General features: G+C 43.5%; 1 protein-coding gene across 2 annotated transcripts; it reads right to left on the reverse strand.

The window, feature by feature from the left end:
- On the reverse strand, positions 1-27836 carry LOC105911792 (integrin alpha-6-like). 2 transcript variants are annotated; one of them, XM_031558762.2, is made up of 26 exons: positions 27488-27836; positions 16073-16200; positions 15844-15923; positions 15338-15599; positions 14206-14337; positions 12901-13111; positions 12452-12645; positions 11139-11233; positions 9759-9886; positions 9450-9539; positions 8895-8956; positions 8216-8385; positions 7820-7957; positions 7564-7679; positions 7029-7185; positions 6756-6839; positions 6409-6488; positions 5934-6011; positions 5512-5614; positions 4884-5060; positions 4141-4236; positions 3851-3961; positions 3527-3625; positions 3055-3180; positions 2426-2536; positions 1453-1572 (listed from the first exon to the last, which is right to left on the reverse strand). In XM_031558762.2, exons 1-25 carry the CDS (start codon positions 27655-27657, stop codon positions 2471-2473), a joined length of 3153 nt encoding a protein of 1050 aa, XP_031414622.1. In that variant the 5' UTR covers positions 27658-27836; the 3' UTR covers positions 1453-1572; positions 2426-2470. The 2 variants fall into 2 exon arrangements, with proteins under 2 accessions (XP_012696082.2, XP_031414622.1); XM_012840628.3 differs by lacking the exon at positions 2426-2536 and having other exon boundaries at positions 1-1572.

Below are 27836 nucleotides of genomic sequence, written 5' to 3' on the forward strand. Positions count from 1 at the left end.
TCCAGAAAACTCCTTCCTCTTTATTCGACAGATAAACAAAAAATGAAAGCAATGAAATTAACTCCAACTTCAGAAAAGACAGAGTAATGTGGGCAAAGTAATGTGGTTTTTTTTGTGTGTTTGTGTGTGTCTGTGTGTGTGTGTTTGCTTAGTGTCTCTTCAGTTTTACACACTCCACTTTCCACCATGGAATATTACTTAGGTCAGTTTTCCCTTTACTTTGGTTGAACAACTCAAACGCCTTCACCCCCATGCACATCTGTACACGCGAATCCCCAGTGGCCTATGTAACGAGACCTGACAAATGTTAGTTGTTTTGATATAATATCTGTACCTAAGTTGGGGTATGGTGGAATTTATCCACAGTGAAGACTGAAATGGTCAGCTGGACACTACATCACGCTTAGTACCTAATTCTAGGTCAATTATCCAGGTACAAGTAAGGTGCGGTATAAGGACATTTTAAAGGAGATTGATTAGGAGATATAAAAGAGAAGCAAACAGGAGAGCACCTTGGTGATAGTTTCCATGGGAAAGCATGGCTCAAGTCCTTATCTGATGGCAAAATCTGGAATTAATCTTTGTGGTTTCGTCTATGGTGTCCTCTCTGTGCCATTAGGTAGTGTAGAAAAGCACACAGGTGCTTTTGAGATCGTTAAAGGGTAGGATCCTAGGTCTGTGACCCTCCAAAGTTAATACTACATCCAAAATACTGACAGTCCATCGCGACACTAGTGGTAGTAGGGAATTTCTGAATTGGTCTTCTGCTAAGGTAACTGCATAGTATACAAAAAACTGGAGTATTAAACATAAGGCATTCAACATCCAAAATATATTTACATTCAATAAAAAACAGTCTTTTATGCTAAAAAAACTTTCTTTTGAGGACAATCTTTCAGAGAGTTCTTTCTTTGGTCTACACAGCAGAGGTACCTGCTGAAAATAAATACATACAGACGTAAGACATGTTCGGTTCAAATATATACAAAAATGTATCAAATGTTCACCTCCAAACCTTTAAAAATGTTGGGAAAAAAAACAAGACAAATTTGAAACACAACGGACCACTGAGAATAGATTTTTTTACAGACATAAGAAATGATAACACTTTTTTTTTTTTTAAATATCCTTTTGTTCTTACCATAGAGCATATAAATGAGAAGTGTTAGATGAGGAAAAAGGCAGCACTGTTATGAGTATCCCTTAAGAAAGAAAAGAAAAGAAAAGAAAAAGGGTTTTTTTTTTCTCTTTTGTTTTGAAATTCACAATCACAAGTTCAAAATGTGCAAATGCAGTCTCTCCCAAGCACAAGGGAATGACATATTTGGGGTAAAAAATTGTTGGGGGCTGGGGGCGCAACAAAATTATTATGCCATTTCTGAGTCAAGCGGTCGATGGAAGCTCCCAGAAAAAAAGTGAGTGTTAAGAGTAGCTTTCATTCTCATTCCAGGTCGTCATCCACTGCTTCTTCTCCGGAGTGTCCGGCTCGTTCTGTCGCTCCTCCTTTTTTATCCGCACCGCGTTGTAGCTGGGAACACTGTCACTGTACTTGGAACGCTTGAAAAATCCACACTGCAGAGACAGGACAAAACAGTGCATTAAGTGTCTGTGTCTGTGTCTGTGTCTGTGTCTGTGTCTGTGTCTGTGTCTGTGTCTGTGTCTGTGTCTGTGTCTGTGTCTGTGTCTGTGTCTGTGTCTGTGTCTGTGTCTGTGTCTGTGTCTGTGTCTGTGTCTGTGTCTGTGTCTGATGGACATGCTTTCTTGCTATGTTGTGGACAAAGTTAGTGGGGGAAAAAAAACACAGTGACATCTGCATGCTCGGCCCGAGAGCACAGTTCTTATCATGTTTGCAATTCAGAAGATGACAGACACAGTAGAACCAGAGCCGAAGAAGTGCAGAACCTCAGAGGAGTGAGGAACCTGCAGACAGGAGGTGGAAGAATAAAAGAGCACAACAAAAAATAAAGCCATCCAAAGAGAACCCCGCTTCCAGCTGCCCACAGAAAACCAAGCCAGGTGCAGAGAATGATCTGGAAACACTGCAAAGAAAAGCCCCCAATCAGAACATTGGAGCTGCAGTTTGTGTCGGCCATTCAGAGCAGTACTTATTGAAGACCTACTGTAAATAAGTATATCAAGCTTTGATCTGACAAGAAAACGTTTGCCCCATGTATGAGAAGCATTCACTTCATTCTTCCAAGCAGCATTCTCTCATCCATACATGAGTCTCTGTTCTCTGTGAAGTCACTACTGAATGCTGTGCAGAGTAAAAACAAAGCTGTGGGAGCTGCCACCAGTCTGCCCCTTAGCCAAGGCAGCAGTAGCCCGATAGCTATTACTGAAGCCATTGCAATAGCACCCGTTAGCACTGAGAGTTCGGAAAGCCCACACTCCCTTGCTGGCCCAGGAGGTGTGTATGGGTTACCCAGTGCACTCTCGCTTTGGGATATCTGCCCCTCTGGCGCCCTTCTCAGGCCTCTGAGGTCAGTTTCTCTTTTTCTGAGGGGTCATCGTCTTTGTTGCCAAAGAAACCACACTGAAAAGAACATCATGGTCAATTTGTAACACAACACATTTATGGAGATGGCACACTGTCAAAATACTTGGCTAAAAACAAATAACTGGTGTCTATTTTGGAGCAACACACATGAAATCATTGTAATACATCTTTGCTCTTTGTTGCTTTTGAAGACACCACTGTGCCACACTGCTTCAGACTTGGGTAGTGCTGTTTCAGAATATAAAAATTCCCCTCAATATTTGCTGTCATCCTTATGGATTTGCTGGATTTAGGTGGAGCTACAAGAAATACAGCTACTAAAATCAGCTAGCTCAATGTGTATGAATGTATAAAGGCACTTACAGCCAGAGTAACATACAGTGCAGGGAATTCTTGACTGGTGTTATTACCACCTTGAGCTACGGAAGCTTAAGTGGAGCATAAGAGGACTGTCACTCTCATGCCAGACTACCCAAGTCCCAGTGACAGGGACAACAGTGAAGGAATGGTAACTATGGCAACGTCATGGAAACCGTCTCATTGTACTCCCTCACCTTCCAGAGCAGGAAGATGAGCAGGCCCAGCAGCAGCAGGCCCAGCAGGATGGCCACCAGGATGATCCACCAGGGCAGGCCGCCATACTGCGCCACCCGCCTCTCAGGGAACACGGTCACACTCGCCTGCACAGCAAAAGCACAGCAAGTCATTAAGACCTTCCACAATAAAAGTGTTATTGTTCAGTCTCTCTCTCTCTCTCTCTCTCTCTCTCTCTATGACTATTCTCTCTCTATTGTTGTCTCTCACACACAAACAAACAAACAAACACACACACACACACACAATGCTCTCATGTATGAATAGTATCTTCTGGGAGACTGATTTTGTTATCTACACTTTCTCACGCTTAAACACTTAGTAAATCAACACTGAACACACAGAAACATGTATGTAAACTCTATCAAACACAAAAGCAATGCAGTGTACTGAAAGTTAGCTACAGTTCAAATCATAAGAGGAAATGCATACTGTTGCATCAGCGTCCTTCAGTTGAATGTTTGAGGCCTTGCCATCCAGACTGAGTTTCGCTTTCACCAGGACATTCAGGTAATTTTGTGTGGCGTAGTACTACCAGAACGGGGGGAAAAAACAACACCTTTGTTAACACACTTCTTAATACACCAACCCTTTCACACATTCATTCAGACCCTCATATGATTCCTTAATGGTTCTCTCAACCATATTAAACCATTTAATGATACATTAACTCTAACATTAGAATGATACAGTCAGTCTCTCTCTCTCTCTCTCTCTCTCTCTCTCTCTCTCTGGCAGTCACTCTCATTCTCTCACCTCCAGGAACGTGCTGTTCCATAGTCGAGCTCTAAGTTTAATGACTGCATTACTCTTCATCCCCTGCAGGGGGCACTTGATGGTAATGCATTTAGCTTCACCGTCACAAGACTGAAGAAGAACAAATAGGGAAAATAAGTATTATGAATGTAACACAGACAACATGACAGACACAGAAACATAGGCCTACCCATTGTGAAATACCCCAAAATCTGTATCTGTATTTGTATCTATGTTTAAATGTCCCGCATACACATACGTGTAATGGATAAGCGAAGAGCGATTCTCACCAGAGTTTTGTTTTTCCTCTTGTCTGTAAGGAGCGAGATGGTGCCTTCCTCTGTGGTTCTCGGACTGGCGATTTCACGTTTGCCCCTGGTTGGAGCCTAGAGGAGAGCATGAGGATGTTTGACACATACGTGAATGGATGGAAAGCCAGAGAGGAAGTCTAGAAATAAAGAGATCTGTACACACTGCTATTCAATGCCATCTTCAGTGATGGAATACATCACTGGTCTACATCACTGGACCCTCAGGGTCAAACCTCTGCTATGATTTTGGATAGGCAAAACTCCTAACCACAGATCCAAGGTAGGATTTAGAGACATGGACAATCTTACCATTATCCTGCTGTGGCACATGTGATTCACATGATTATAGTTTCTCAAAAACCCTGATTTCATTTGATTTTGTGACAGTCGCCTTTCAGTTTAAGTTTCCAAAGACATTCACACACATCACTTTTGTCTAATAAGCAAATGCAATCCCCACTGTGTGACTATGAGTGTGTGTGTGCTTCTAAGTGCAACCGTATACTGTACGTGTGTACCCTTCCTTTTGGAATGTGTTGATATGTATGAGTCTGTATTCCTGAGTTTCTGTGTAGCTGTTGCATGTATTTCTGTTTATATATAGATATATACATACATACGTATATATACATATATTTCTGTGTGTGTGTGTGTGTGTGTGTGTGTGTGTGTGTGTGTGTGTGTGTGTGTGTGCGTGTACTGTATATATGTACACCGCTCACCTCTTTCAGTCCGAGTGGGTTGACCTCGTCTACATTGGAGCAGGCGTGCCTCTCCAGGCCGGTGGAGGTCACGCTCATCAAGTAGAGGATGTAATGGCCCTGGTCGTTGTGCTTGGGCCAATTGATGGTCAGAGCGGCGGTCCCGTATGACTGCAGAGGTTTTCCCAGGTTGATTATCTGATAGGCCCGAGACACAGTCAGTAGAGATTCATGGTTTTAAACAACAGTGCCATCCTCTGGTCGACATAGATACACCAAAATCACAGTCAGTAGAGAATCATGGTTTTAAAACAACAGTGGCATCCTCTGGTCGACATAGATACACCAATATCACAGTCAGTAGAGAATCATGGTTTTAAAACAACAGTGGCATCCTCTGGTCGACATAGAGCTATGTGAGGCTCAGGTACACCAGAGACACAGTCAGTAGAAATATTCATGGTTTTAAACAACAGTGGCATCCTCTGGTAGACATAGAGCTATGTGAGGCTCAGGTACAGTTGTAATAGCAATGTGACAATCCTATTCATGAAACAGAGAATGTGATCAAAATGAGCCTCTTATGTTTTTGTTGAGTGCCGGGACCAGGGGGAAGATGTGTGGTAACAAGAACATCCAGATGTTTTACCCGAAATTCGTATTCGATCATGCCGCCAACCTCTTCCTCATGCTTCATGGCACTCTCTCCTTTGATATCTCCGCTGAAGTAGACCTGGGAGGGCTTTGCCACGCTGGGAGGATGATAAGAGCATAAACATTAGCATTAGCATTCGTGAGGTCATTAACCTTAGACAGACAACTCCTGAGGTCATATCTGTGAGACTGACCTAGGAAAGCCAGTTGCAGCCTGTTTGAATGACTAACTAAGAAAGTCACAGAACTTTACAGAAATGTGCACACACGCGTGATAAATGACCACAAAAGCCCCTAGAGAAGAGGTACAAAGGAGTAAGATAATAAAAGAAACAGCTGAATGAATTCCAAAACAGCTGTTTTGTGTGAAGCATGTTTGAGTTTATACATTCAGAATGCAGAGGTGAAAGGTCTTACCCAATGACTGAGAGCAGCAACTCTATGGCCACATCTGCCCTGGCCTTCACCTGACTTTGGCCCTGCTGCATGCTTGTCCTGTGTACAAGAGAGAGAGGGAGAGAGAGAAAGAAAGAAAAAAGGAAAGAAAGAAAGAAAATTAGATTTCTCACACTTTTCTCATGCTTTACTCGTATTTTCCAAATCGTTCACTGATGGGTAAACAACATCAGTCAATGAAAGTGGTGCACACAGTATGGTGTCCTGCAGTTCCATGATGCTCTCCAATTTGGATGAAGCTGTTTGAAATGCAAAGACCTGCAAAGATCTGTAGTGTTCACAGTAACAGAGGCTTAAACTGATGACAATAAGAGATAACCACACTGTAAATGAACCTCCATGAACATGATCTCTGTTAAACACACACTGCATTATACATTAACAACCCCACTGAGGCCTTGAGTTCAAATAAGCCAGTGGTCTGATGGGTACGTACGTCTTCAGCTTCAGGTCGATTTCTACCTCTGTGGTATTTAAAGAGATGCCACCGGTGCTTAGAATGATATAGAAGGTCACCTGGATACAAATGGAAAAGTTTGATTTAGTAGGGTACTTCAGTTACTGTTATTATGTTTGCCTTATACTCAGTGCACAGATTCAAGGATTACTGTGCTCTATATACAGTATAGGCAACAAGGAAAAAAGTGTTTATAAGGATGAGTGAAGGTTGACTACAAAACAATTCAAATGAATTGTTCAGAATTCATTCACAAAAATGTGTGGTTGTGTGTGTGTGTGTGTGTGTGTATCTCAATGATGTTCAATGATTAACCACTAGCATACCTCTGAGTCTTTCTTAAAAGGATTACCCAGCTCACACTCAACCTGTGATCCATTCTGATTGGCTGCACAGTTCACCTGCTTATCCTGCAATAGAGGAAACCGCCCAATCAGAGGAGATCAGTCAAAAGATGTTCATCATAGATATGAATTCACAGAGAAAATAAAAACAAATGTACTCCTGAACTACTCAGTTATGGGTCACCAGCTTGAGCTGGGGTTTGGGTGGGTGGGTTACCAGAATGTCTTAATATCTGTGGTGTTTTAAAGACTTACTGCATTTAGGACACGCCAGGCAGAGTACGAGAGGGTACTGGGGAATGAAGCGATCAGCGCTGCCTCATAGGCGTCATCTCCACCCTTGTTAGTCACTGTGACCTCCAACGCGATTTCCTTCTGGTTGCTGAGCGAGATCTGCTGAACATTTTCATGGCTGCAAACGGGAGACGAGCAGGAGGTATTAAGTGTGGTTGCTAGGGATGACCCTCACACTAGGGATGGCCCTTCTATTGACATGCTAAACTATTCTACTTAGAACTGGTTCTAATTTAAGCCCTTTAACATAGGACCTTAATATCAAAACTGATCTGGATTTTCATATAAGGGCAAGCTGATAAACAATCAAATGCTCTTGACTGTATGTGAGTGCAGATATAAGATAAACATGAACATACATTTCTCCCTAATCAGTAGTTATAGCAATCCGACCATGAATAGCCTCCATCATCTCACCTCTCATCACAACTAACAGCTGCATTCAATCATCTTGGGAAGACCATACATCTCCTCGTGTGTCAGATGACATACTCACCTTGGTAGGGGTTTGAAGATGTCTTTGTTTGGTTCTCGTGAGCAGAACTGATACTTGATATCCAGGTTACTCTGGCAGAGGTTGTCAGTACCACAGCCCTCCTTCACGAAACTCACCTGCATGGACACGCAGAGAATCAAGACGGTTTACTCTCCAATAGCGTCCATCCAGGTCAACACAAAAAGTATGCAGAATATGTCCCTTCCTAACATCAATAACACTACTGTCTGATTGGCCAGTTGGTGATGCTTTTTACCTCGGTGAGAACGCTGGTTGGTTGGTTGGAATCCAGGATAGGGGCGAGACCCTTAAGGGCCCTGCGGTTGCGCTTGCCTTCTTGGATCTCCACAGACACCTCGATGGGAATCCCTCTCAGCTTGTCCTTAATGTTGTCCTAAGGACACGGAGGTTCACAAAACAGCCACAGCTCATTCTCTGTTGCAGCAATGGCCTGACTAATGACTGGACTGGGATCAAAGCTGAGAGTAATGCAGTGTGAGATCTCATCAGCATCTCATCTCATCTCATGGGAATGAGATCTCCTACAGAAATATCAGCTTCTAGTACCAGCTCAGTTACAGGTTGTGCTATCAGTTCTGGAAACCGAGTTGCCAATTTGATTGCATTACTGCAACGGTTCTGATTAAGGTACCTTTAGTTTGAGTTGGTTCTTGATGCAATGCTGCTTGTTCTGACCAAGCAGTTCAAAGGTTCCTGTGCTCTCGCTCTCATGGTCCGTTGGTGAGCGTGTGGAGAATGTCACTCGGCTAGGAAGACTCTGCTTCCTGCGTTCCATCTCCGTCTGGAACATGTACTTCACCACTGAGAGAAAGAGAGGGAGAGAAGGAGAGAGCGAGAGGGGAGAAGAGAGCGTGAGGAGAGGAGATAGCGAGGGAGAGAAGGGTGGGGATTAACATTAAGAACTGATGTTATATTGTTAGATTATATGAAGTACTGATGTTATATTGTTAGATTATATTAAGTACTGATGTCATATTGTTATATCATTCTGAATCCAAGCATCACTATATCTACACATTCATGCTTATTAAGCAACTTTGAATTTTAATTCTGAATGGAAGAGAGGGAGGGAGGAGGACAAAGAAGGGATGTGGAGAGACAGAGAAGCAGAGAGGCAGAGAAGCAGAGAGGCAGAGAAGCAGAGAGACAGAGGAGCAGACAGACAGATAAGCAGAGAGACAGAGAGAGAGAAGCAGACAGGCAGAGAGACAGAGAGGCAGAGAGACAGAGAAGCAGAGAGGCAGCTGGATTGCACTTGGGCTCAGACACAGTGTGCAGCAGTTATACAGGACAGTGTCGGTTTTACCTACTTATTTTAGGATTGAGGGTTTTTGGATTCGCTGTGTACGTGAAGCAGGCTTCCACCTCTAGACTGTGAAGGGATAGGAAATCGTTTTTTCATTAGGTATGGATCTGACCACATGAACGAAACGTGCAAAGAATGTTCACATCTATTTATTGAATACAGAACTACCGATCCGTCACAAATTCTAGTGTTGTTATAATGTAATCACAAATACTTATTTAAAGGTAAAACCCGTGATTTTGGAGAAAGGTCGTTGATATTTGATATTTGCAACATGTTGATTGGTGTGAATTGTGTATGACTTGGTCCGAGTCACTATGTTTGTTTCCCATTTACAGAGCCAGGGCTGCGTACAATTACCAGAGGGGTTTTTCTTTTGAGAGCACAAACTGAATGGACAGCTAGAGGACTGAGAGGTGCAATTGGCAGAAAAGTGTATTGGATTAGAATGACGGACACCACCTTTAAGTGAATTATTTATGGCTTAAACTAATAATTTAATAAAACCATCATATAACGGTTATGCCGTCGTCAATTAAGCGGTCTCTTATCAGCTCACCATATGCTGCCTTCACAGTTCTTCTTTGTCAAGTCAAGTTCCTTTGGTGATGTCTTCACAGTCTTCTCCAGATTGATGACTGGCCGTGCCCTGGTTAAAAAAGATAAGGGAAATTCACAGGAGGCAGAGCGAAGAGAGGCAGTGAGAGTGAGAGAGTTAGAGAGACAGAGAATGAGAGAGAGAAGGAAAGAAAGATTGAGAGCTAAGGAGAAAATCTTCCTTCAACTCTGCAGTGTAGTCTACTTTACTGCATCTGTGAGGGAAATTGGCATTGAGAAAATGGCATTGGCTCAGATCACAGGTACTCACCTGTAGATGTACACTGAGTCAGACAGGGAGCCAACGGCCACATCAGGATAGAAGTTGAGGTCCAGGTCCATGTTTCCTGCTAGGGAGTATCCAAACAGCTTGGCACGACCGCTCTTTCCACTCAGAACCTGGGATCAGGCAGGACAAGAACTGGTTAGAGATTTTTGACATCATTGGCAACATTACTGAGACCTGACAACTTGGTCAGTTTCCCTCAAAAAAATGCATGAGTTAGAATTAAATGGAAAATAACGGCTGTGAATGAGAAGGTGATGTGCTCTACTACACATTGGTATTGATCAATCCCTCTTAAACAAGTCAAACATGTCCAAGAAGTATAACTTAAAGTGGCATTATGTAGGAATTGCTCATCGCTAACGAGATGCTAGCGGCTAAACCTAGCGAAACCTCTTGAAATTTGCTTACTTTGACACTGACAAACTACTGAGTCAACAACTTTCCTAACACAGTCAAACATCAAGAAAGTGCAACACAAGACAAAGCAAGACAGCAAATAAGCTACTTACTAGTTCGGCAGACAGTAGTAACATAATTAAGACCTTTGTCAGGTTTTTAATGGCACACACGACACACTGGAACACACACGTGCATATATGGAGGCCACACAGGACACACACACACACACACACGCAGGTAGGCCTGAGGTCGCGGTGAATTTAATTTCTGCTTTTTCCCATCCTGGACCGTCCTTCCTCAAGGACCCCCCAGGAGCAGTGGGCAGCTTGTAGCGCCCGGGGACCAAGTGAAGTGAACTGTCCATCTTTGGTCAGGGATGAACATGTGTTCTGATATTTTGCATGTTTTTTCTGTTGGGGTCCTTAGTGGAGGAAACCCCTTGTGAACACGGGAAGAACATGCAAACTCCACACAGAAAGACCCAGGAGATAGCCCACCTGAGCACTGTGCACTCTGGGGAGGACCTGCCCCCCAGAGCCAACAGCGCCCCATGCAGGAATCGAACCCATGACCTTCTTGCTGTGAGGCGGCAGTGCAAGCAGTGCAAGCAACTGAGCCACCGTGCACCGTAACCGGGCGGCTTCATGCAATCCTACATAACGCAGTAATATGCCTACGGACCCTGGTATGGCAATGCCACAGAGGCGATTCTCCATATTAAACGTCATTGCAGCGCCCCAATTTTTTTTAAGCTGTTATTTTAAGGTAAAACTGCTAATCCTTACCCTAACCCTGAAGTACAATTCCTTCATAATGCCACTTTAAACAAGGATTTATTGCAAGATATCAACCATATATCTAGATATTCTTATCAACTGTGGTTTCAGTTTATATATTAGAAAACTTGAATGAAGGGGAATGAAGAAGTAAAAAACAAAGTGGGGAAATGAGTGTGATACTGACCTGTGCTGGTTTAACCTTGATGCCTTCGGCAGCTCCATGATAGATGAACACCTTCCCTGCGCCATCATCATCATAAGGTGCCCCAACTGCCACATCTACCACAAAATAAAGTAGATTCAGGGCCTTTCTAAAACAACCACCTAGACCCTCTCCCCACACTTCCACTCCATCTGCGAGTTCACCTGGAAGGTCCGTCATATTAAGTGTCACCCCAAACCATTTAGTGGGGAGTGAAATTGGGGCTACGGTCAGATAGTTCGTCCTATCGTCTTTTCTGAACCACTTTTTCTGACCTCGATGGAAAACGTCATGAGGTCAAGGAAAGATGTGAAGTAGAATTCATAAGGACTTAAGAAAACACAACTGCGGTGCTAAGAGAATCCGATTGCACTTCCACTCGGCTAGAAATTATGCGAAGGCAGATGTTATTGACTTGGGTCACTTTGATCGGTTGTTGATCAGGTTGTTGTTGCTGCCGCAAGCAATTATGGAGGGGTTCTATCTCCTTTCCTTTCATAAAGGATGGTCCAATGTACCCTATGCTAAAGAAGGTACCAACAAGTACGAAAAGCTCTTATCATGGCTGCCACTTATACTTCTGGGTCATTTCACTCAGTTAGGAACCTTCTTAGGCAAAAAAGACTATCCGAACGGGACCCCTCACTCTGGTTATACACTCTTCCTGCATCAACATGAGACTCAGCGATGTTCCCTGAAAATTACATCATCTTGCACAATGAAAGCAAAATTCTATGTAGAAGCTAACACCAGCAGAATTGGCATGAGTTACCAGGATGTAGTTTAGTAGCTGGTCTACGTGAGTCATTATTGATTCATATCTGTATGAATTATCCTACTGCAACATCTTGACAGAAATTCCATAGTGTACCCTAACCTTAAAGCAGCAATAAGTAGTTCTGTTCTAAAACTAGCAAGCGAACTACCTAAAAGACATGCAAAAACCTTGCAAACACCACCAACAGCCCAGTTGGCCCTGATAAAGGCTTGCCATCAGACCAACTGGTATCTTTTGGCAGATTAGCTGGCTATCAAAGCTTTTCTTCCATTTTTGCAGGGTATTTTAGCCTGTAACACAGAACTACATAGTGCATATCCTGGATGGCTAGTGGGAAAGACATAGGTATTTATCTGTCCTTCACATGAATATATGCTATCACAATGAATTTGAGGATGGTACCAAAACGAGTTGCCTATAAAACCATACCTCAAAAAGTGTCAAATTGTTGCATAGTGTTGCTTTAACTAATGAGGGAAAGGTCAGACGCATAAGAGAGAAAGAAGCAACTGCAAACCTTCATAGGTGTCAAGGTTCACATCCCCAATGTTTTCCACCGACAGGCCAAACATGGAGTCTTTTGTCCCATCAATTCGGATAGGCTTGACATTCTTCCACACTCCTTTCTTGTTGATGTAGACGTAGATGGCTCCACCAACATCGCCATCTTTCATGAAAAACTGGGGTGCCCCGACAACAACATCCTGCCACCTGACACAAGACCAACGGGACACGAGGAGACACAAATTGTGGGAAGAAAAACAAATGTGTTCACTGAACAATGAAGAAAGAAATCTGGTGGGTAAATAGAAAACATTCACAATGATGTAGCTTAAAACCATAGTCATGTGAAGTCTGTAATGTTACATGTTAGAAAACTGTGCTTTGTTGGTTTGCTTGGACTACTTGGATATTTCTCCTACAATTCTACACTTCTGTGCCTCTGATGGTTTTGGACATACGTACCCATCGGCATTGAGATCAAGGACTGCCAGGTCGTAGCCGAAGGACGAGGCGAGTCCCTCCCCCTCCAGGATGTATTCTGGGGACATCATGGAGGTGTCCTGCTCGATCTTCAGAAATACCACTGCTCCACTGTGATTGGCTCGCGGCGCTCCAGCGACCACAGTCAGCTGGCCTTTCTTGGTGAGGGCCTTCCCAGAGTCGAGGGAGAAGCCTGCCCACAACCCCCAAAAACCCATCCATCCAATTAGATCAAGTTCCAAATCTGATCGTGACCAACCAAATGTGAGCTTGCATGCAGGAACATGAACACATCTGATGTTTTATGACGGGCCATCAGAAACTCCTGAACACATGAACATATTGTCAACTATTTTTGCTACTGTCCTGGTCACTGTCCAGTTGATATCAGGTAATACCATATGACCTGGTTGTAGAACTTTGTATGCTTAAATTACAAGATTTGTGAGTACAATGGAACAAGAACCTCGGTAGGATAAGTCAGGAATTTCTGATAGGCCAACTAATGGGGTCTGGGATGTCCTCAGCATTTGATAGTGAAAATGAATCACAGTTTCTACAAAAAGAAGATGCATGTTGACCCATAACATTGAATAACCTCCAGTACAGGGTTTTGGAAACCCTTAGGCTATTCACTTTACTGTTAAAACTGGGTTTTCACCTTTGAAAAAACAAGCCACCTTTTTGAGAACAAAGCATTCTCCATGCAGAAAGGACTGGTATGTGAGATGTTTAGCTTATTATCAATGTTGATGTCTTTGTAAGAGTGAATTAAAACAAATGTGAATTCACACATTAAAAATATCAATATACACAACAAAAAATTGGTCAAATGAGATGGTACAACTTATTCACAATGACCAAATGAATGTGAATGACTGTGCAAACATCCATAGACCTGGACAAACCTAAGTAGCTATTGGCCTTCAAATCAGTGTTATTCTTCATCCCAACCTGAGGAGGAAGTGACTCATATACAAACTGATCAGAGGAGTCACTGGACACACTTGCCATGAACAGCACGCCTAAACACACATGTGCGCGCACACACACACACACACACAAACACACATAGAATCACACACACATAGAGAAGGACAGATTGTACAGACTTTCCATTTGAGTCACATTAGCATCTATCCCAAATAGGCCAGGATGTCTGGATTGAACCTCCCTGACACATAATCCAGGACAGGACTAAGAGTAGAACCTGTCTGGGATTAGACAGTAACTGCCCTGAGTTAGAAAGGACCGGGCCTGGTTTCGTTTCATAGGGCATCGACCTACCAAGGTAACTGTTGGCAGGAACTGGCACCAAGTTTTCATCCTGGCGATTCTCATCGCCCACCTCATAGGGGCCATCACTGTAAATGCCCATATCTGCCAGTGTGTCATTCTTCTGTTCCACTCTTACTATGCCTGCAGGGCACGGATGAAGGGATGAAGAGAGGATGGGGGTGAAGGGAAGTAAGAAGAAAAGGAAGGAGGAAGGATGCAGGGAAAGGAGAGTAGAAGAGAAAGAAGGGGAAGAGGAGAGATGGATGGGGGTGATGGAGTGGTGATGGCAATTGATGGAAAAAGGGAGAGAAATGAAGAGGAGGAGTGGAAGAGGTTGTGGAATGTGTATGAGTAGCAAACGGAAAAGAGAGACACATACACAGAAGAGGAACATAGGCAGGGATGGGGAAGAGACAAAAAAAAGCACAAAAGAACGAAATGAATGATTTTTTTTATGTGAATTTGAAATCATAACATGAAGACTATGTTCATTCAACCCAACACAAAATGTAAAACAATAAAGGGTGATGCCACCTGATCTAGCAGGCAACACAGTGATGATAGGACTATATGGGACTGAGGTAAATGGATGGATGTACCAGGGCAATGGAGTCATTATCTAAGGCTAAAATGATCTAAAATGACCTATGGGGGAAATCTATAGGAGATTTATATAAGGCATAGCCATTGTTATTGCTTGTAATAGGTAATTATAATGTATATCTCAGTGCTTCACTCTATTCACTCATTTTTAGAAAACACAGAATATGGAAATTAACACTTTCAGGAGTGATTTTTCAGTTTTTAAACCGTGTAGATTTAAAATGTACATTGACTACCATTTGAAAACAGTCCCTTGAGTTCATTACTACATTATCAAATGAAACCTTCAGTTAGCAACATTCTAATCACATATTGGGTTACTACTGTTGGCACTTACATCCTGTTATAGTTCTGATTTAAGTATTTAGCAGACGCTTTTATCCAACACTTTTGTCTTGTCTTTGTTCTCATTTTATTGTAATTGCAAGAACATTGTTTATGTTTACCTAAATTCAGTAAAGAATCGTTTAAAAAAACCAAAATGTATTTGTGATTGTACTCCTCAAAGTGACATCATCAACCCCTGTCCTCTCCTTACCTTTCCAGTTGTAAGCTCCGGGTGCTCCAAAGATCAGGTAGTGGTAGTCCTTGGTGAAGGTGGCCGATAGACCCTGCTGACAGGACCCGAAGCGCTCGTGGCCTCGTTGACGCCCGCTGCAGAACTTCCACTCGCCGCCCTCCCCGTCCCGATCCGGATCGATGGTCAGGTCCTGGGAGAGCACGTAGCAGCGGCCCGTGATGTCACGAGCCTCCTGCCTGGAGCCCACGAACAGCCGCTGCTGATAACGATGAGCGCAAGTCTGAGGGAGGAGAAACAAGAGGACAAAAAGAGGGAAGAGAGAAGACCCAAGAGAGAGTATAGACCCAAGAGAAAGACACACAACTTAGTGACAAGTTGACAAGTGACAAGTGACAAACCAGTCCATATTACAGTTTATGGCACAAACACAAACTTTTGACACACACTCAAGCCCCGACCCCACCCTATGTACACACATATAATGTGTACAATTCAGGACACGCATATGACTATGTCATACTTACCAGAACCTTCCCTCCGGGACCTTGGCTCTGTACAACTACCCCCAACCACTGGTTCTCTTTGCTTTCAGATTTTTTGTCCACTGTAAACATAATTATAATATAATTAGATGCAACATCCAAAAGGTTCATACATGAGTGCATGTGTGTGTGTGTGTGTGTGTGTGTGTGTGTGTGTGTGTGTGTGTGTGTGTGTGTGTGTATATGCGTAGGGTCTTTTCAAGGTGTTCACCTTTGTCATCAAACTGCACCCTGGTACAAGCCGAAGCGGGGTCGTTGATGTCACAAGTATAGATGCCCCCAGTGTTTGAAGATGCCTGCGTTCCCAAACCTATAGCCCGAGGAGCTCCAACCAGCAGACTGAAGACAAGAGGGGGGGGGGATTTGTTTTTATATTAAAACAATTCTGTATGATAATTCAAACAGCACTGTACAATAAATGTCCATCACTTTCAACAATCCTTTAACATGACATTTCCACTGCCTGTACACTGAAACACACACATAAACACATTCACTCACTCACTCACACACACACACACACACACACTTCAAAGGCCTAAGGTCAGGTTACACTGTGTGGACACATGTGGACAGAGCATGCATTCATGCTTTTCATCCAGTCTGGAATGAAAAGAAGGATGGGAATCCTTTCTTCCCTGGACAACAGAGAGAGAATAAAAAACAGAGCAAGTGAATGAGTGAGCGAAAAAAAAAAAAAAAGAGGGAGAGGAGAAGAAAGAAACCCAAACTCCCTAGACTCTAACTGCAGGGCCCAGTAGCTCTGGTTTCACCCGACTATCCAAACTCAAAGAATTATTTTCTTCTCCTCTGATTGGCTGGCTCAGCGATAACGTGCGCCTAAAACACTTCACACACATTAAAAACACTACTTCTTTCTTCAGAGAGGCCAAGGCCAAACAGGCTCAAACAGAAGGGTGCCTGCCAACTACATTACCCATGATTCAATGGCAGACAACAAAAGAAGTCTTCAGCACTTTTATAGGGATTTACTGTAAAATCTCAAACTCAAATCAAGCTTATTTGTTTTTCACTTCAGACAGCTAAGTTATGCTCACATTAAGTGTGTTGAGGTTGGTGTGTACTGTGGTTCAATTTCCACAGAAAAACAATGAAGTAAAATTACATTGAATTTCTTAAGACATGAATGATATATCTTTCACTTGCCAGTGTCATTTCTGGGTCCAATCCCTGTGTCATGGCCTATTAGGTTATGGTTTTGGATTCCAACCTCCAATTTACTCTCCAAGTATTCATTTAATTTAATTAACATTTGGCTTGAGAATGGGCCTCCAAGTAGTCAACAAATTGTGTGTGTGTGTGTGTATGCGTATGTGTGTCTGTGTGTCTGTCTGTCTGTGTGTGTGTGTGTGTGTGTGTGTGTGTGTGTGTGTGTGTGTGTCTAAGTCTGTGTCTGTGTGTGCGGCTAATTTATTTGCCAGGCCATATTGATCCAACAGTCAATTACACCTCATCTCCATAAAGCAGACGTGCATACACATACACACAACACACACACACGACAGAGGGGGGGGTCTTAATACCTTCATTCATCACAGGGTTCAGTTTAAAAGCTTCTGAGTACAGTGTCATACAGTCAGTGAATATGAAAGATGGCAGGGACGTGCACAGGAGGGGGCTAAGGTTGCTCGGGCAACTGCCCGTTTGCCCTCCTCGACTGAAGTTGCCCCTCCTAACGAAATATATATTTTTTTTTAAATAGTATTACGGCTGCAGAACTTCATGTAGGCCTAGATAAAATAATCACGGAATATGTGCGCGGGGGGAGGGGCGTGGCGGCGGGGGTTAGTGATCGACCCTGACAATTTCAGAGTTTCAAGTGATATAGGCAGAATATGCATCCAGTGGGAGGGGGCGTGGCGGTGGCGGTTAGAGATCGACCCTGACAATTTCACAGTTTCAAGTGATATAGGCAGAATATGCGTCCAGGGGGCGTGGCGGTGGCGGTTACAAAAATGAACGTGTTGCCCCTTTTTTCCGGGGCAGAGCAATGGCCCTTCAAAATTCCTGTGCACGTCCCTGAAAGACGGATGCATAATAACCTGACAAGCATCCACTGAAGGTAATTCCAAATCCATTCAGACACTAACCAATCACCAATAATAAATAACATCTATAACCGATATCACCAATAATCAATACTGCACTGAAGTGGCCTTCTGTCAAACAATATGTTTCAAATGTGTGATGACAAAGTCTCTATATCCAATTTAAGACCCTGAGTCAAGACTACACTCAAAATTATACTTCCTCTGCTTTAATTCATGTGTGAAGGACTACTGTGAAAAGCCATAATCATGTGATATGTAGGATTAGACCACCTATTTGTAGTCCTTTCTGTAATTTCCTGCAACAAAAGCAGACGAATCCTGTCCTCCACCCCCACACTCATCCTATCCCACTGTTCCTCCAGGGCTCCTCCCAGTGGGCTTTGTGGTAACCCCACCATTGATCTCTGGCTAACAAGGGGAAAGCGTCTATTTATCACTTCTGCTCTTGCTGTGAGTGAGGGATGAGAGTGCTGGCATGCTGTCAACATGTCTTTGGCCACACATTATATCCAGGGACATATCAGTACCAGAACTTGTAATTGGTGGAATCAACCTATATTCAAACCTCGTCTTGAAGAAAATGATCGATGATGATGATACATACATCTGTGGTAGTTTTTAAGTCAGAAATCCTTTACATTTTGCACGGATGTAAACCTTTACAGGAGTAGGGTATGGCTGATCTGACTGCTCTTTCCAAAATGCTCTGCTTTATAACACTCCAAACATCAAATCCACCACTGCAAAGCCCTTGTCAAGATAAGCATCTTCTGAAGGGAAGAATGATTTTCAGAGAGGTCAGAGCCGGAGGGGGGTAGTGAGAGAGTGAAAGAAAGAAAGAGAGAGAGAAAGAAAGAGAGAAAGAAAGAGCAAGAACAATAACTCTTATTCACTGGTGCATCTTCTGTGCAACTCGCTCCAGTCAGAAGTCTGTTTGTGTGCAGAGTGCCCAGAGGCCATGACTGACGACGGTACTGAGACATTCAACAGCTGCGAGACTTCAAATCGGGACAGAGTAAATATTTCCATGGAACTGTGACATATCAGGAGCTAGAACTTAAAGCGTGGTGCTCAAATCTTTCACAGTGTTAAGATGCTTCACAGAGGAAAAGAGGATGTTTCAGTATTTCTTGCGTGAGATGAATAACGGGACAAATGCAGAACGTCACCAATGTCACTATTTTTGAGAAAGTAACACTGTCATACACAGGTTCTGTTTCATTTTCCACTTTGAAAACAGATTGAGATAGGATAGAGAGATAGAGAACAGATGAGAGATTGAGAGAAACAAATGAAATGGCTGTCCAGCTCCTATAGCTTGTTACTGCAACATTCCTGGGTCACCTTCTGGAGACAATACCACTTCTGTTCCATGTTCTATGTTTAGAGTTGGTTTCAGGAAAGAGAGGGAGAGAGAGAGAAGAGAGAGAGAGAGAGAGAGAGAGAAAGAGAGGGGGACAGAGAACAAAAAGGACAGAAAAAACCCAACCACATGATTTGATGTTGATTAAGTTATGTGCACAGGCGGTCACGCCCCTTATAGATGGCCCTTCTTTCAAATCTTTCTTTCTCTTTCTTTCTCACTGTCTCACCCTGGTCCAGTGGGGACGGATCATATGGCAAAAGGACAGACTGAGGTATGTACTGTATGTAATGAAATGAGAGACACAGTCAAGGTGTATAAAAAAATGAAATGAGGACAGAAAGTCAGATAACATGTTCCGAAGCACGTGAGTGGACTCAGATAGAGAGAGAGGAGACACTTTTTGACTTTTTTTTTCACACTTTCAGACAAAAAACCTTTCATTTGTATCAGTGTTAGTCAAATTAGTCTAGAGCACCAGTTAAAAATTGTCAGTCAGTTTGTTGGTAGAGGGTGTATTCTACTACTACCCTACATCCAACCAGGGATGTAAAGATGGCAAGAGATAGAGAGAGAGAGAGAGAGAGAGAGCAAGAGAGAGAGAGCAAGAGAGAGAGAGCGAGAGAGAGAGAGCAAGAGAGAGAGAGCGAGAGAGAGAGAGAGAGAGACAGGGACATTCCATGTATAATTGTTGTTGGACAGTTGATCCGGTTAAGACTCAATTGCTCATTTTTCCATGGACCCACCCACAGTCCCCCACCCATGACACCCATATCCCACTACAGGCTTACACAGAGGTCCTCAATGTAAAATCCCATGCAGTTAAAGCAACACTATGCAACAATTTGCCACTTTTTGAGGTATGTCTGTTGGCAACTAGTTTTTGGGATCATCTTGAAATTCATTTTGATATGTCATGTCAGTTCCCACTAGCCATCCAGGCTGTGCATTATGTAGTTCTGTGTGTCACCCACAAAAATGTAAGAAAACTTTCACAGCGTGACATTGCCAGAGGACACCAGTCAGCAGGTTGGCAAGCTTTTATCAAAGTCAACAGGGCTTTTGCTGGTGCTTGCATGGTTTTTTATTTTAGGCAGTTAGCTCGCTAGTTTTAGACCAAAACTTGTTACTGCTGCTTTAAACGGTAATTTCGCAACATTCAGCATCCATCAGCATCCCTAGATGAAGTGAGCTCAGTTCAAGTAATGACCAAATTGAGGCACAGCAAGACAGAAACAGAGGCATGTACAAACAGGGCTGATTCACAGAAGACTTGCCATACCTTAGTCTTCACAGACAGGCACCCACTGACTTACACTTTGAAACTTTTAGAATTCAAAGTAGTTATAAGGAGTGGGGTGTTGAAGTTATACTACAAATCACTTTACCGTTATCATTAAATTAACTAATTATAGAGGTACTGAACATTTTGATAATAGTGGCAAAGATAGGAATAGGAAGAATGAAACGAGGGGAATGGGGAGGGAGACAGAGAAACCTCTTGTCCCCACCCAATCTTGTCTGTTATGTATGTCTGTATTTGCATATGTGTAAGTAGCCTGCTGACCACTATTTTATATGTGTGTGTGTGTGTGTGTGTGTGTGTGTGTGTGTGTGTCTATATACATGTATGTATATATATATACATATATATTTATGGCGCTATTGCAAGGCATACAATACAGCATATTTCAATTTGAGCGAGAGAGAGCAGCTTTGAGAAAAGCAACAGCTTGCTATCAACAATGACATATGGTGGTTCCTTGCCTAAGGTTATACTACGAAAACATGACACCAGGGGGTCTGGTGATGTGTAACGATCCATGGCATAGTCACGGAGAACTGCAGTACTAGACACCTGTGAGAAAATCACAAAATCACCTCAGCTGACACCAACAATACCAACGGCACAATAGAAATGTAAGTACCAGCTAATGCACTGAACAGGGCTCCTCAACTTCAAACCTCACCAGTTATACAACAAGGCACACAATTGAAGTAGGTGTCATAATATCAGTTGATATGGCTGCAGTTCATGATTCCCAATGGGAGTTAGCAGGCAGCATGTGGGTTCAGCAGAAGCACACTGCATGCTAATTTACCAGGGTCATGGTTTACGTTACTGACTTACGTATGTTCCTGAGTTATGAATCCAGATGTGGTTCATTCCTTCAAGGCTTGCAGTTCTAAACTATTGCGGGTACATGGTACAGACACACACACACACACAGTCACTCTCACACACACACGCACTCAAATATGCACAAACACACACATGTTTAGACACAAAGTTAGCTGTCATAGCACGGTGTGGGCCTTTTCTTTCACAACCAAGGTCAGCGCTGGTTCAGTAGTTCAGTGGCTTGAGGGAGAAAATTCCTCCTACAGCCAGTTTCACCATGGCAACTGAAAACCCAAGCCCTCATCTATGACCTTTGATCCAGCTAAATACTCAGGTATACCATTTCAAAGACATACTGCATTACATCACTTGATAGGGTAACCCTCTTCACCTCCATATCATGTTTGTACTAATACTAATACTAATACTTTAAAGAAGGAAAAAAAAAAAATCGCAAACCAAATGTATGATTTGGTTTTCAAACGGAAGCCTCATATTGAAATGGTCTGAAATGGCTACAACACCCCTAGCTGTTCCTTACATTTCAATTTACATTCAAAGAATGAGAGAAGAATCTGCAGTTTATGAGACCATACAGTGTCTTCATCTGGGCCATCTGGTGAGCTTTACAGTATGCATTTCATTGGGACATCTGTTCAATACAAATCCATTACATTACCGCTGGAACAGGTCAGGTCACTTTGTACGGACAACCACTACAGACATGCATTGCCCTGAGCACAACAACTAAACTCCGATTTCATTACAGAGCAGACAGAGCAGATGTCAGGGCAACTGCCCCCTGCAAGGTGATCCACCAGTAAGCAGACGCTTGGAGTGGCTGTGAAGTTGTGGCTATGAAGTTTTGGCTGTGAAGTTGTTGTGGATGTCCGTTACTGTCTCCTCAATGCGACATTATGAACAGGGACTACTTCAAGGTTCCTTATGATGGCCAAACTGCTGATTGAGGGGTGGGGTCAAGTTATCTGCAGAACCCTCATGTGGACAAGCTCTACATTTCTGTAAACATATACTAGAGTACGCTCATGAAATGGGAACTGCTGTCATTTCAGACAAGAACCATTCAGAGATGATGGTCCTTCGGTGAGCTTTTGTACAGATGAAATGATCCAGTTGCTGGTTGGGCTTCAAGCCTCAGACAGGAATGCTGCAGAATCGGAGGAAGGAAGAGGGGCCAGCTCCTTACCAACAGCCCCCTCCACCCCACTGTAAGGTGGGATATGGGTCAGGGTGTAAGTTCTCGGAGGAACTGGTGTTTTGGGTGTTGGCAGTGCACCGGTGTGGCTTCAGAATAACACTGGTGTTTAATTAGCGTTTATTATGATTGAACGTATCCAGAGGAAACATCAAGCCCTACCCTGAGGAAAAGCTGTGTAGGGCATAAGCTGATTGTCTTGGCAGAAAACACATGCAGAAAGACAAACGCACAAAAACACAAATACACACTATGTGAAAATGCACTCATTGAGTGCCTACAAAAACACACAAGGACTACAGATGTTTCATCAGTGAGGGAGACAGATGCTTGAATACACAAACAAACAAACACACACACACGCACACACACACACACACACACACACACTATCTCTCTCTCTCTCTCTCTTTCTTACACGCACACACACACACACACACACACACACACACACACACACACACACACACACACACACACACACACACACACACACACACACACACACACACACACACACACACACACACACACCAAGACAGGAACACTACCCACCCCATGGCCATCATTAAAGTTCTTTCTGGAATAACTTGGTGTCACAAAAAAAACGTTGGCTGAGCAGGGGAGAAATCTGTCAGGCAGACTGGGTCTCAGCAGACTGGGTCTCAGCATTACGTGACATGTGGATTGCACACAAGTATTTAAGCTATGGAGAGGCGCGGGGCGAGTGACAACAGCATGTGTCAGCACTCCTTACAAATGACATTATTTACATTGCATGGGGCAACAGACGTGTGAACTCCTGCCCCCCACTAGAGTGAATGTTTTTTTCCATATCTGCAGCTCCAGAGAGAAACACCAGTTCATACATTTACCTCCTTGTGTCCTCATGGTAGACGTCACTTTCCCTTATCTCTCACAGACCAGGTACTTTTACTGCAACATCTCCACCCATACTTCCTAGCCCAGAGCAGCCAACTCCGTAAACCGAACTTAAACTCTAATCAGCTAAAGGTGTGGTCTGCGCTTTCAAAATAGGAAATTCTTCCACGACTTATTCAATTCAATTAAATTGTATTTATATAGCTCCAAAAAAATACAATTGTCTTAAGGTGCTTTACAGAGCCCAGGGCCTAAATCCCCCTTAGAGAAAGCAATAGCTTACAATGTAGCCCTCTACTTCACTGCTACTCCTTCACTACTTCACTGGTACTCTTTCACCTTTACTCCGTTTCTTTCTACTGTGTACTGTTGTATTTGTTCATGCTATCACACAGAGCTGTAAAGTCCTTGGCTACAACTTAAGCCAAAGGTAAGAGAGTGCACTTAAAATTACTGACAACTACACACCTCTACCACAGTCACAAAATGTGACACACACTGGAGGACTCCGCATTTGACGAGCGAAACTAAATCCGTTTTAAGGATAGTTACTGTGTACTCCTTTCTTCACCTCTGACTGCTGAGGTTCTGCACTATCTGTGCCAACGAGGCATAGAGAGCAGGAGGATAACATGTGAACCTAACAATAGAACTTCACCATTCCAGAGAGACCGTGCTGCTACCTGGCCAATGCAAGGTATGAGAGCGCTTGGATGAGTCTGGGTAGGAAAGTGTCAAAACCAAAAGATCAAGCCAAGGTTTTTGATGTGTGCTTCTGGCACTCAAGCCTACGATATGCCTGCCCGGCTGTGTGAAAAGATTTATGATCTCTCTGTGTGAGTTGATAGGACTTTGATGCTCTTTGATGTTCTCAGGCATGCCTAACCCACATAGTCTAAAGAGAGGGCATATAATGTATCCTGTGAGGGTTTTTGACCGTGTTTCCCAAGACCCTGCACACACATAAGACCAACACTGAAGGAACACTCAGAGGTAAACAGTCTTAAATGTTCTGACCAGCAGCCAAGTGGGGAAGAAAAAGGACTGTGTGCGGGAGAGAACGTGTGATCCGACAGGTGTGTGTGTGTGTGTGTGTGTGTGTGTGTGTGTGTGTGTGTGTGTGTGTGTGTGTGTGTGTATGTGTGTTGCTCGAAAGCAGATTTTCTCTCGACCTCTCCTTCTCTTCTATTCTGTCTGTTCTCTAATTTTTTTCATTCTCTCACCAGCTTCTAACACCCACCCCATCCCCCTGCAAAGCCAAAAGAGTTCTGGAACTTTCCCCTTATAAACATTCTGGTTGCCAGGATTACGAGTCATTCTCTCCCACCTGAGAGATATTTGCAGGTAAATCACTGAATACAAGTCAAAGTGGCAGGGTAAGTGTCAGGTTGGATCTCTGTCAACTAGTGTGAGGGTGGCCTTGTGTGTCTTCACTTTAACTGTGTTTGTTTCTCTATTTGTGTGTGTCTTTGCTGGAGGGCCTAATACCTTATGTTTACATGCACACACACACACACACACACACACACACACACACACACACACACACACACACACACACACACACACACACACACACACACACAGACACACAAACACAGACACACACACACACACACACACACACACACACACACACACACACACACACACACACACACACACACACACGTACACAATCTGGCTAAAATCATGGTGATCAGGTCTTAACAGAGTCGTTGACTATTTAGAGTTGGACTGAGGGGGCATGCCAGAGCAACATGCTGAAACTGGCTCAAACCAGCTCTCTCTTTCTCTCACTCTCTCTCTCTCACACTCTCTCTCTCTCACACACACACACACACACACACTACTGGCAACCACACAAACGTCTGCTGAATAAAACCAACACTTTAACTCCAGCCAAGAAAGACTGTGGAATGCTACAAACTCATGCCCCCCACTTCACTTCAACAAGCACACACACACACACACACACACACACAGACACCTAAACACAGACACACGACTTGCCCTGCCCTGGCCTGCAGGTATGTGAATCACCCAGTCACACTCACACTAAACACACCTGAAGGCATTTCTCATACAGTAACATGTGGTGTTTAAACATCAGTCAGTGAGCCTCGCCTTTAAGGTGTGGCCGAAGACATGAGTCATCTTTCTCTTTGCCTCTCTCTCTCTCTCTCTCTCTCTCTCTCACACACACACAGACACACACACACACACACACACACACACACACACACACACACACACACACACACACATCTTTACATCTTTGATACTGAGAATCATGTGAAAACGATGAGCCTACGTTGTTAAATTGACCATTTTCCATTCGAGTGAGCTTCATGAAAACCATAAGACAAGGGAAGAGAGCAAATGGCTTTTAAAGCACCGTTAATAGCAGGAATTAGTTCCACACATTTCCACAACCTCTGCTTGCCCCCTGTGTAGCTGTGACAAAGTACCCGACCATGCATGAATGTTCTGGTCAAATATCTCCTGCTGATCTGGTCTTTTCTCCTGGGATTCACTGGCCAGAGTGGGATCCTTTATGGATACACTAGGGAGGGACCACTGAACACACACATACACACACACCCACACACACACACACACACACACATCCACACACACACACACACACACACACACACACACACACACACAGCCACACACAATTTCACGCCCCAGCCAACTACCATTGCATTTACACATTCCCAAGGAGCTGCACAAAAATGAACACACATACACTCTCTCTCTCTCTCACTCTCTCTCTCTCTCACACACTCACACACACACAAATTATGTGCAGTAAATCTGGACTGAGCCACTGCCCACAGTTTTCACACATTCCTGTTTTGCACTGTGGATTCACCTCCAGTATTTGGTGTATTTGAGGACATTAAACTCATTCGTATGTGGTTTGGGCTATTACTAAGACACCGTGTTAATATAAACTGTAACATTTTAAAATACCAATATATGCTATTTACTGTGCTCATATCTCATTCTGAGTACACGTGCTCTTAGTTAAGCCGGGACCGTTATGAGGAGACCGCAAACTTAAGCCATTTACACAGAAGCCAGCGCGACGGGTCGACTGCACCCGCTGGTTCTGTCGTTCATGACCCACGCCAGGGTCAATTAGCGCAAGCAGGTGGAAGACCAGAGGTGGAATATTAACGAACTAGATCTCTACGGTGTGCCACTTTTATGTGCCCCGACGCCAGCGAAACTTAAAAACACCAGACTAATAGTGTCTCTCGGGGGAACCAACTCTCACTGGCATGCAATTTGTTCCACTGAAACACGACTCTGATGCCTGACTCCAATAAACATGTTTGTATGTTCAACATGTATGTTTATTGTTTTTTGATATACCGTTTTAACTTCCCTTATAAGGATACCCTTATACCCTTACTGCTGATCTGGAGACTGTTCCCATTTTGCCTGTTATGCCCTTTCTTGCGAAACCTTACTTTCCCTCTCCAAACTGCGCCCTTAAGAGCATTAAGTCGCCGCAGCCATTGACTAACCTGATTCAAAGCTGCCCTCTGCGCACTGAATAACAATCCGAGGCATTGTCTTGTACGGACAGCAGACTTTTTTAGGCTCACTGGGTGACCCCGGAATGTGGATAACAATACACGGGAGGAAAGTACATAAGGAGATAAAAGCTTCCACTCAGGACCAGTGGTCTACATAGAGATCATGCAAGCGAAGTGCACAGAGAAGTGCAAGAGAAATGATTAACTAACCACACCTGACTCCTGAGGAGTAAGAGGTGGCAACTACCATTTCTGATCATTTTTGTCCCCTACAGTAAACGTCACACACAAGTAACTTCCACCAAAAACTTGCGGCATGGAACAACCTGCACCCAAGGACACGCATACTACACCCAGAAATGCAAATTAGTAAAATATCTATGCTTTATGAGACAAAATCATTAACATAAGACTCACTGTCTTTTGTCGGGATTTAGCTGCCGATGCATGGCCAGAGAAAATCCGAACAGGCTGTCTGGCTCTCCGGATTTACTAATGACATTTTCCGTGTCCAGGTTGAAAGCCGAGACGCATGTCCAAAGCAACAACAGGGACAGAAGTTCCACTGGTATCCTCCAACGCCCCATTTTGCGACAAAAGTAACAAAAACCTGTTTCACCTAAACGGCACAGTTATTCTGTGACCAAACTCTGCTTCTCACGGCACCGTTTTAAGGACTGATGCAAGGGTGCCGTAGGGGGGAATAGGATGTAGTGTAAAGAAGCTGACAGAGTTACCGCCCCTTGTTTCCCACCCCCACTCAACT

This window comes from Clupea harengus, chromosome 21, assembly GCF_900700415.2.
Source record: "Clupea harengus chromosome 21, Ch_v2.0.2, whole genome shotgun sequence".
Taxonomy (NCBI): domain Eukaryota; kingdom Metazoa; phylum Chordata; class Actinopteri; order Clupeiformes; family Clupeidae; genus Clupea; species Clupea harengus.

Bases quoted from the DNA above. Each gene is read 5' to 3' on its own strand.
- LOC105911792 (XM_012840628.3), bottom strand. From the start codon at position 27,657: ATGGGGCGTTGGAGGATACCAGTGGAACTTCTGTCCCTGTTGTTGCTT. The intron at 15,924-16,072 runs GTGAACACCTTG...TTATGTTTACAG, and splicing joins GGTGCAGTTTGATGACAAAG to TGGACAAAAAATCTGAAAGC. The intron at 5,615-5,933 runs GTAAGACCTTTC...TCATCCTCCCAG, and splicing joins TTGCTGCTCTCAGTCATTGG to CGTGGCAAAGCCCTCCCAGG.